The sequence below is a fragment of the Physeter macrocephalus genome, chromosome 4, assembly GCF_002837175.3.
Source record: "Physeter macrocephalus isolate SW-GA chromosome 4, ASM283717v5, whole genome shotgun sequence".
NCBI lineage: Eukaryota > Metazoa > Chordata > Mammalia > Artiodactyla > Physeteridae > Physeter > Physeter macrocephalus.
The window spans coordinates 68,079,597-68,090,877 of record NC_041217.1 but is presented as its reverse complement, the minus strand read 5'-3'; the positions used below and the strand labels follow the sequence as shown (position 1 = coordinate 68,090,877).

Genomic DNA, 11,281 nt, shown 5'->3' with positions numbered 1-11,281 from the left:
GGCCTCTCCCGTTGCGGAGCACAGGCTCCGGACGTGCAGGCTCAGCGGCCATGGCTCACGGGCCCAGCTGCTCCGCGGCACGTGGGATCTTCCCAGACCGGGGCACGAACCCGTGTCCCCTGCATCTGCAGGTGGACTCTCAACCACTGTGCCACCAGGGAAGCCCCCTTTGCTTGAGTTTTGATTTTATAATTCTAATTTGTTTTCCCTGTGTGCTCTGTCATCAGATAATGAAGTGTTAGACAAGGATTGTGTCTTCTACTCTGGCTTCCTGTACCCATTTCTTCCCCACATTCTCCAAATGCACATACACACACTCAACTCTAAATGATTGTACTTCTGACTTTGAAGTTGTAGTTCATGCTCAGGATGAAAAGTGAGCAAGTAGGGATGACTGGTTATTTCTGGAAATGACTCAATCCTTGTAAAAGCGTGTTCTACCCCCAAGCCACTGTCATGTTCTTTTCCCTGCTCTATTTCCTACAACCCTCCTCCTAGTTATGGGTTAAAAGAGGCAGACATAGCAGGAGGGAAAAATCCAAATCAGTAAAAGATTCAACAAACTGTTTATTTTCCAGATTTGCCTTTATTCCCATCCATAATTTCCCTGACTGGGGGGTCTTGCGTACATCACTCAATCTCTAGACAGGTTTTCTCAGTGTGGTCCCTTAGTCCCTTATGGAGTTCCAGGTTTGCATTTCTGGACCTCGGCTAAATTAGGACCTGCACAGTGTTCTAGCATACATGGGCTTCCAGGTGGACTCTTTGGAGAGCTGGGTGGGCCTTGGGGACCTGGAGTGTGACCTTCAGAGGGGTGTGAGCATTGGAGTTGATCTGGGGAATTGAGATTTGATGCTGGGGAGCTTGGGATTATGGTTGGACTTGGTGCTTGCTGTACAGTCTTTGTGATAGACTTCCCAAGTTTCTTCTGACTGTCTGGATCATGGGGCTGTCAGGGGTGGAATAGAAGAGACAGTTATGTTTCAGGTTAGGCCTAGATCATTCCCAATCCATCTCAAATTTCTAGATCCCTTTCTCCCCATTCCATGAACAAAAGGTCAGGTTTCAAATAAGAAGAGTTACATTTGATACTTTTAACTTCCCCTTGAGATCAGCTCATTTTGTACTGTGTGGAGGGGGTGTGAGTGGGAGGGTGTGGATAAGATGCCCTTAGCTTATCCCTTCAGGCCTCAGAGGTTGTTTAAGGACTAGATAGGGTAAGACAGAATTGGTTAGAGGTTCCCCCTGCTGGGATTGTGGTAGTATAACATTAGGCATTTTTGAGGTTGAAAAGAAGTGAAGACAACAGGATTGAGATTAGATGGGAGGAACAGATACCTTGCCTAAGATTTCAGGATGTAGCCCATTGGAGGCCTTGAGTAAATCAGGATTTTTCTGTATCCATTTGGTAAGGGAGGCAGCACCAGCAGCTGTACGGGAGGTCAGGGTCACCCGAGCAGGGGGTACCTTCAGAGGCATTTGCCAGGTGCCCATGAAGGAACCCCAAGGACTTGCCTAAAAGGAAAAATGGGATTCCTCAACAGGGCTTCTCACTCCCAGTAACTGACCTATTGGGCCGTTTGTCTTATTTCCACCCTTTACCTTTGGGAATGCATCGTCATGAAACAAGAATGAAAGCTTAATTTCCCCACTCTTCCTTTTCCCTCTCTCATTTAGGCTACCCTAATTTTTTCATCCCCTTATCTCTGCTGGCTTAAATTCCACATCCTTAGGTTAAGTTGGGCAGCGTACCCACTGCATAAATGTTATCACCTGAAGGGGTTCATTTTATACAGATCATTCATCTGCTTAAGGAATTCTGGGTGTTAAACACAACCCTGTTCTGTGTAACTCGTGTTACAATGTGAATTAGATTGCACTTTAGTTTTCCAAATAGTAGCTGCAGGAGATTGCAAGTCTCCCTGCTCTGTTACTCCAGTTCCGTGCCTCAGTTCTTTACCTTTCAAGATGAGAATGGAGATGAGTATCTCACCTTGGAACGGGGCACTGAAGGCAACAGATGACCACGATCATTGGCGATAATCTGAGTGTAGCCTTCATGGGAAGAAATCCTCTGGGGTAGAGGTGGGGAGAGAAGTGCTTGTGAACATGGAGTGGAAAAGTGGAAGAAAGTATTTGAAGGGCTTGAATTAAGGACTGAGGGAGAGGAGGATATGGGAATTCAAAGAAGGCTGAAAGAAGTTAGGTACCAGTGAATTACATAGAGTATGACGTAAAGAACCAGAAACTGGCATTGTGGTGTGCTGAACGTGGAATACCTCTTTTGTTGGCTTGGCGAGAGACCAGTTCTGCAGATACTTGGGTGAGAAAGCTTTTTCATACTGTGGAGAAAAAGATGAAAATCCCTATGAGACTCAAAGGCCCCAAGCCCAGGAAATGATAGCTAGGCACAGTTCTTTAGATTTGAAGACCAAAGGCATGAACAACCATGCTAAGTAAGCTTTAACTCACTTTAGAGAGGATGTGATTTGTTTCATCTGTGTGCTGTCCAGCATGGAGCCACTAGCCACATGTGGCTATTGAGCATTGGAAATGTGACTAGTCCAAACTGAGGTGCTTTGTAAGTACAGTTGACCCTTGAACAACATGGGTTTGAACTGTGCAGGTTAACTTACAATAAATAAATAAATATGTATTTTTCAATAAATATGTATTACAGTACTACATGATCAATAGTTGGTTGAATCTGTGGATGTGGAACCCTGGTTATGGAGGGCCGACTGTAAAGTTATATGTAGATTTTCAACTGTGTGGGGATCTGTACCCTAATCCCTGCCTTGTTCAAGGGTCAACTATATAAAATACAATGGATTTTGAAGATTTAGTACAAAAAAGAATGTGAAACATCTGATTATAACTTAAAATATTAAGTGTTGGAAATAATATTTTGGACTTAACTGGGGTAAATTATATTATTAAAATTAACTTTATTTCTTTTTAATTTTTTTCACGTAGCTACTAGAAAATTTAAAGTTACATTTGTGACTCACATTATCTTTTTATTGCAGTGCTGGTCTAGACCAGCGGTCAGCAAACTCTGGCCTGGGCCAAATCCATCCTCCTGTCTGTTTTGGGATGGCCTGAGAAAGCTAAGAATTGTTTTTATAGATGAACATTTGCAGTTGATTTGATAAAGGGGAACACTAACTTTGTACCCCAATTAAGCAAAATATTTTCTCATCCTATAAGAATTTCATGCTTTTCATTGATATTACAAAAAATTGCACTCAGTTTTTGTATTTTGAATTTTGTCAAAATTTTATGGAAAAGTGTTTTCTCTCATACCTATATAATATCTCTGATTTTGTCACTCGACCCACAAAGCCTAAAATATTTACTCTCTGGCCCTTTTTAGAAAAACTTTGCTGACCTCTGGGTTAGGGCCTACAAGCTTAACCCAGAGATACCTATTACTTGTCCTTGGGCCCTCCCTCCCCTGAGGAGCTGAGGAGGTAAAAAAATACTATTTCACCCCACTCTCAGCTGTATATTCAGTCATCAGAATCCTATGGGAGGGGTCAGACCAAAGGTGGAATCTGGAAGGCAAAATTAAATGTTAAAGAAATGGAAAAGAGTACTTACTTGGTTGGCACTGTAGTTAGTGGCCATGATCCTGCCACTTCCTCTGTTTACCTGTGTTGCCTGGCAACCTCAAGAAGGCAGACCTTCTCCGACTACCTCCCAATTAGCAGGGGCTGCCTTTTCCTTCTTGTTAATCACTTTCTTGGCTGACACTGCCCCCAATCTTTTCCCCTGAAACTTAGGTTCATTTTCATTTTAGAGATGTGAGGGACAGAGTAAATAAATCTGAGAAAATTGGTTGAATAGTGGCCCTGACGTTTTTCTAGCATAACTTCCCCTGCTTAAGAACTTACAGGTTGTCTTTGGGGTCTTTAACCACCATAACAAACCATGGAGCCCCAAGAGCTGTGTTCATTGGGCAGTGTGGTGTAATGTACCATAGATTTTAGAGCCAGACACTGGGGTTCGAGTCCTTACTCAACACAGGAACATAGGAACTGTATGGCATTAAACAACTGACGTCCCTTCACTGAATTTCTATAGTCATTTGTATTGTGGAGATAATAGAACAATTACAGGGTAAATGAGGTGAGGTGAATAAAGTATCTAGATAATGTCATACCATGGTAGGTACTCAGTACTGCCAAGACCCTGTTTACAGGGTCCACTACTTCATTTTCTCAGAATAACAAAGGAATGATGTATTTATTTATTTATTTAAAAATAAATTTATTTATTTATTTTTGGCTGCGTTGGGTCTTTGTTGCTGTGTGCAGGCTTTCTCTAGTTGTGGCGAGCGGGGGCTACTCTTCGTTGTGGTGTGCGGGCTTCTCACTGTGATGGCTTCTCGTTGCAGAGCATGGGCTCTAGGCGTGTGGGATTCAGTAGTTGTGGCTCATGGGCTCTCTTAGAGCACAGGCTCAGTAGTTGTGGCGCACGGGCTTTGTTGCTCTGAGGCATGTGGGATCTTCCCGGACCAGGGCTCAAACCCGTGTCCCCTGCATTGGCAGGCGTATTCTTAACCACTGCGCCACCAGGGAAGTCCAGGAATGATGTTTTTAAAAGCAGCTGATTCAGATTTGTTCCCAGAAAGAAAAACATATCCTTAGTCCTTAAATGACTCCTGTCTCTTCCATCACTCTCTAGAATCACAGAGCCTAAAAACCAAGGTGCTTGATGTTGGCTGGGATGAGGTGGAATCAGGAGCTGGTGCCAGGAGATTGAGCAGGGATGACGAAAGAAAGCTGTAGTGTGGAAAGCATCAGATTTAGAAAATTAAGTGGTGGTGCTGTGACACAAACCTAATATTTGTTGGACTAGGAAACCTCTCTGAGACTAATCTAAAATGGTATTATCAGAGCCATCTACCGGGTTGTTAGGGAGAAAGTGGAATTGTGTTTTCTGAATTATAAAGTTTATACATAAGGTATTAAAATGAAAGGAAAAAAACTAAGAAATAAGTTGTCCAAAGAAATAGATCATGGAGAACCAGGAGAGCATTTTCATGGATGATTGTCAGTCCCTTCTCCCTTCCTTCTTCTCCCAAAGTCCTCATACCACCCAACACACCAGGTACAAGAACACTCCTGCACTTCTAGAGATGGAGGTAAAAACAGCTCTTGTTTTACAGACTCTGGCAGTTAACAGATGTGCTTGTGTGAGGTCTGGAAAGGGGACTCATGTGCTTAGTCCCTGTGGTTCTCATTGCTCTCTAGAGTGATAACATTTTGGTTCCTAAAGCCACAGAGATATTTAAGCAAGCATCATTTCTCTTGGAACTTCTGTCTTTAGCTGGTATGCTTTTCTGATAGAGATGTAATGTTATATGATGGCTTCAATCTTATTTTTTTTAATTAACTAGTTTTTGTTTAATTGAAAAAAGTGTACGTGGGAAAAAATTTCACTTTTACAGAAAGATATTTAATGAAAAGCAAATCTCCATTTGACTTCAACTCCCAGTCTTGCTCCTCAGAGGCAACTACTGTTATTATTTTCTTGTGTCTCCTTCCAGAAATATTCTATACATTCTAAGATTAATGGGAGCAAGCCGTTCACACTGTTTTGTGATTTGCTTTTTTGACTATCTTGGGGGTTTTTTTTTTCATGATAGTATATTATTTCATTTTAGGGTGTACCATCATGTATTTATTTAGTCTCATTTGGATGACCATTTAGGTTATTTCCAGTCTTTTGCTGTTACATACATTGCTGCAATGAAACTCTATATCTACATATATATCTTTATGAATATAGAGATATATAGAGAGAAATATATGTATATATCTTTAGGAACATATGTGATTAGTAGGATAAATTTCTAAAAGTGAAGTGTAAAGTCAAAGGGTTAATGAATTTAGAACATTAGTAGACAATGTCAAATTGCCACTCAAAGACATTGTACCAGTTTATACATCTGCCAACAGTGTATGAGAGTGCTTAGTTCTCCACTCCCTTACCATGTTTTTCCTGTTTTTGTCAAATCTAATACTAAAAACTAATGTAGTTACTATATGCCAGGCACAGTTGCTTTTTATCATATTTTCTCATTTGGTTCTCAGAAGAACCCCAGCCTAGGAAACTGGGGCATGCACGGTAAGGAGTAGAACCAGGATTTAATCCCAAGTATTCTGACTCTAGAGTGATCAGTTTTAACCATTACACTGTATTGTTTCTTAAGCTGTAGGTGAAACCTGGTGTATCCTTGTTTTAAACTTTCTTTAATTACATGTTTTTTTCCTTATGTTTATATGTTTTATTTCTTTTTTTCCCCCTGAAAATAGCCTTTCATGTTTTTTGCCATTTGTTATTGAGCTGTTGATCACTTTTATTAATCTGTTTGAACTTTATGTGTTAAGGAAATCAGCCCTTTTGTCAGTTATGTTGCAGACATTTTCCCCCAGTTTGTCATTTAAATTTATGTAGTCAAACTTATCACTCTTACTTTCTGTACTTCTGGATCTTATGCTTTGAAGGCTTTTTGTAAATTCCAATATTTAAAAAATAATTCACCCCTGGTTTCAGTTTTTGTATTTAAATTTTTATTCTGTTGGAATTTATTCTGGTGACTAAACTGAGGTCAATCTCCAGATACCTAACTAGTTGTCTTGGCATCATTTATTGAATAAGCCATCTTTTCCCTACTGATTTGAAATGCCACCTTTATTGTATCCCCTAATATATTTGGGTCTGTTTCTGGATCCTCTAACCCATTGTTCTGCAGGGAGAGGTGACCATTTTATGTTATTTGTGTCTTTTTAAAATCCATGGTTCAATCCTGGCTGGGTCCTGTGTGAATTCTCCAATTAGAATTTCACAGACACTAGGAAATTGTAATATAAATAGTAACAGGCAATTTCAAGCTTCTAATAAAATTGTATTGAATTTTAGCCTTTCTTCAGATTGACTGGTTGACTTTAGGTACAGCTGTTGTTCTTTCCTCGAACCAGATTTAACTCTTTCAAAGTTGGAAGGGCTCATAAAGGCCCCACTCAAAAAATATACCTCACGATATTTTCATCATTTGATTCGGTTCTTGGATACCTGAAATTAGACCATTAGGAAATCTTTTATTTGGGTTGAGATCATCTGCCATTGGACTACAAGTTTACTTTGTGTCTATAGGAAGTGTATAAACTACCTAATTGAGGGCAGCTACCAACCTGAGCACAGGAGTCAGATTGCCTGGATTAAATTCTGGTTCTGCCTAAATGTGTGACCTTGGACATGTTACTTGGTCTTTCTGGGTCTGAGAACCCTTGTGGTGTGAAATGAGGATAATCTGAGTTTTGAGAATTATACATTTGTAACATGCCTAGTAGGGTGCCTAATGCATAGTGAGTGTTCAATAATTTTAGCATTAGTATTAACTCAAGACTGCCCAGTAAAGAGAAGTACCTATTCAGGTTACCTGAAACAGAAAAGGGGGGAATTTATTATAAAGTTATGGGATATTTATAACAGATTTCAAAAGTAGAAAGTATAGTTTGGGCCTTAAAGGGTACTAGAATAGAATCTGGAAGATAGAACATGATCAAGAAGAGGGATTTTTTTTTTCTCCATCTCATTGTTCTCTGCAATGCCTTGTTCTTATTTCTCTGCAAGTCAGCCAGTATGATTGCTTCCTCATCGACAGCCACCATCCTGAGATTACTTGGGCTTGTACCTTTCTTGCAACCTAGTAAGAGTCTTACTAATACAATAGGAGGGAATGGGAAGAACAAAAAGAATGCTGGTCAGTTTAAGTGGAGAGAGACCATAGAAGGTAAAGCTTTTGCTTTGAACCAGTGGATCTTCTTTTAAAAAATAGGTAATAACTTTCCCACAGTTACCAGCTTTTTCTGTAGTTTTCCAAGGTTTTGTGCATATTCAAGAAGAGATATAATAAATAGAAATATATATTTTATTCATCACCATTACATTTTACACAAATTATAGCATAACATACTACTTTCATTTTAAGATTAAAAATATATTTTGAATATCATTAAATATTAGTGCATAAAGAGCTTCCTTGCTTTTTTTATAGCTGCATAATATACATTAATGATGTATTATAATCAGTTCCCTATTGTTGAACATTGTTTGTTTTTAAACTTTTGCTATCACAGTGCAGCAATGAATAACTTTCTACATGTGTTGTTTTGCACTGTGTGAGTATATTTGTAAGATAAATTTATAGAAATGAAATTGTGAAGTCAAAGGATATGTGCAGTTTGATAGATAGTGCCAAATTGCCTTCTAGAGGTTATATCCCCTCTAGCCATGTATCAAGAGTTCTCTGGCAGAACTTGAAGCCTTGATAGATATCTGATGAGATCTCCAAGTTTGCTTTTATCCCACATCTCTTCCCAGACATTAAAGAGATTCACAGCAACTTCTCCCTCAAAAATTTGCGTTGTTAGGTAAACTACCTCATTTAGTGATTTCTAATTTATAATAGCCAAAAGTTAGCAACCTGAACTTTCAATGTATTTTTCTTCCCATGGCAATTTTTTTTTCTTTTTCACCACGCAGCTTGCAGGATCTTAGTTCCCCGACCAGGGAATGAACCCAGGCCCTCGGCAGTGAAAGCGCGGAGTCCTAACCACTTGACAGCAAGAGAATTCCCCCCCATGGCAATTTTACAACCAGAAAAATCATTAGTAACCTCATTAGTAAAAACTTGAGCATCTCATCTATTACATAGTTTGACCAACAGCTCTCCAAGTTTTCTTCCGGATAGTTCCAAAGTGCCCTGTATGCTAGTTCACTGGGGCAGGTGGTAGTGGGTCTTGGATTGGAGACCTAGCTTTTGCCTGTTTTCCTGAGCTAACAGGATCTTATCCAACCAAGCTACTGGACCAACTTTGAACTATTTACACCCCCGTTTTCTATATATTCCTTTATAGGAACTAAAGACAGTTCTGTACACAGTAAGCACTGAAGAAATGGATGGCTGCAAATATAGACACTATTTCAAAATTTCTCTATAGATTACAAATTTTTTATCCTATTTTCTTTCCTTTGAGGAACCTAAGGCTCCCTCTGTTGGAGACTGCTATTACGTCTACCCTCCCATACCCCATAAAAGAAGAATATTCTTGATAAGACTACTTCCTGAGGAATCTAGAGAACAAGATGTAGACAACCACAATGACTGAAGAGACATCAGTATCTCTCACTAGTGGAGAGAATTAAATTTATGTTTACTTGAATAACCAAGAATAAACGATGGTTCTAATGGAAGGAGTGTAGTTATGTGATAGCTATGTGCTTTGACGATATACACAGTGGCCATAAAGTCTGGGAAAAGATACTATTTTGTTCTGTATTGAAATATAATACCAATAAACCATTAATATGTATTCATTTATGTTTCCAGATTTCTTGGCAACCCTGTAAATATAGTACAGCTAACAATGAGAGATTAGATATGTGAGGTAGATTAGGTAGTATGTGAGAAGTATCAATAGAATAAGCCCTGATTATCATATACAGATATTAACTAGAAATAAAAGGATTTGCCCCAAGTTAGGTGCTAGGGGAAAGCAATGGAGGCTGGTGGGGGGAGTGACTGATTAAGAGATTCCCAGATAGCTTCAGTGTTGCTCTATATTAGGAAAAACTCCAGTCCTCCTGTGTTTCTCCTTTACTCTCACACTACTATCTCATTAACAACACTTCTGTCACCAGACAAGGGGTTTTTCCCCACATCAAGTAATTCCATTACACCAGCTGGGTGTTCTATAATTTAGCTCAATTCTAACACTATCTACCTGGAGATAGCATCAGATCCCACAGGTTAAGGGCTCAGTCCCACAAGACCGCCTGCCCCACTACCCTTTAGATGCCAATTGCATGTCCAGGTTGTTACTTGTGCTTCTGATCAATCAGCTGTAAGTCAGAGGTTCCCATGACCCCCTCCTTGAGTTTAATTATGCTAGAATGGCTCACAGAACTCAACAAAATACTTGAGGATATCTGTGAGGATATGATAAGAACATCCAGATAGAAGAGATGTTTAGGGAAGGTATGTGGGAAGGGGTGTGGAGCTCCCATGTCCTCTCTGGGTCTGCCACTCTCCCTGGACACTCTCCAAACCCTATCTTATTGTGATTTTTCTGGAGGCTTCATCACATAGGCCTGATGGATCGTTAATTCCATTTCTAGCCCCTCTCCCCTCTCCAGAGAATGGGGGATGGGGTTGAAGTCTAAGCTTCTAATCATGACTTGGTCTTTCTGGTGGTGACCAGCTTCCATCCAGGAGCCCACCAATAATCACCTCATTAGAACAAAAGACACCCCCACCCCTATTACCCAGGAAATTCCAAACACTCTGTCAGGAACCAGGGTCAAAGACCAAATGTTAGCACAAAAGATGTTCCTAGTGCTTTTATCACTTAGGTATTTACAAGGGTTTCAGGAGCTCTGTGCCAGGAACAAGGGACAGAGACCAATATATGTATTTTCTATCATCTCACGTGCTCATATAGACAATAACAAAAAAGAGACAGAACTTATGTATTGTATAAAAGTATTAGGATAAAGTTAGCCATTAGAACAAAAATACAAACTCTTAAATACCAGAAGGTATGTTAAAAAAAAGTGGGGGGTGGGGAGAGGAGGAAGCATATGAAATAGATCACATGGTGAGAGACCTACATATATTAAAAATATGTAACTTAAAACAGTAAGGCAGGTCTAAGGCCAGAAATATTGATTGCATCAACAAATATATAAATGGGCTTACCACACCTGTTAAAATGATTTTCACATTGACTACAAAAGCAAATTCCAACACTATGCTGTATAAAAGAAATATATCTAAATTGAAGAGATTCAGGAAGCCTAAAAATAAATGACTAAAAAAGTACCAGAATTATTTTCTTAAATTAAAGCAGGCGTTGCAATTGTAATTATCCAAGAAAGTAGAATTCTGACTAAAATGGTTTAAAAGAGATAAAGAATTTTTTTAATTAATTTTTTATACAGCAAGTTCTTATTAGTTATCCATGTTAAACATATTAGTGTATTTATGTCAATCCCAATCTCCCAATTCATTCCACCAACCCCTCCCCCCGGCCCCTTGCCCCCCTTGGTGTCCATATGTTTGTTCTCTACGTCTGTGTCTCAATTTCTGCCCTGCAAACCCATTCATCTGTACCATTTTTCTAGGTTGCACATATATGCATTAATATACGATATTTGTTTTTCTCTTTCTGACTTACTTCACTCTGTATGACAGTCTCTAGATTCATCC

The 11,281-nt window shown here is 39.5% G+C and overlaps 1 protein-coding gene across 1 annotated transcript in view; it reads right to left on the bottom strand.

The window, feature by feature from the left end:
• Positions 1 to 9: 9 nt before the first annotated feature.
• Positions 10 to 11,281, bottom strand: part of CFAP126 (cilia and flagella associated protein 126) — a 29,165-nt gene continuing 17,893 nt past the window's right edge. The window contains exons 4-7 of the mRNA XM_028488142.2: positions 2,280 to 2,347; positions 1,994 to 2,074; positions 1,339 to 1,515; positions 10 to 949 (exon numbers count right to left, since the gene is read on the bottom strand). Of these exons, the coding sequence (XP_028343943.1) occupies positions 677 to 949; positions 1,339 to 1,515; positions 1,994 to 2,074; positions 2,280 to 2,347 (599 nt within the window). The 3' untranslated portion in view covers positions 10 to 676. The remainder of the gene's footprint in view (positions 950 to 1,338; positions 1,516 to 1,993; positions 2,075 to 2,279; positions 2,348 to 11,281) is intronic.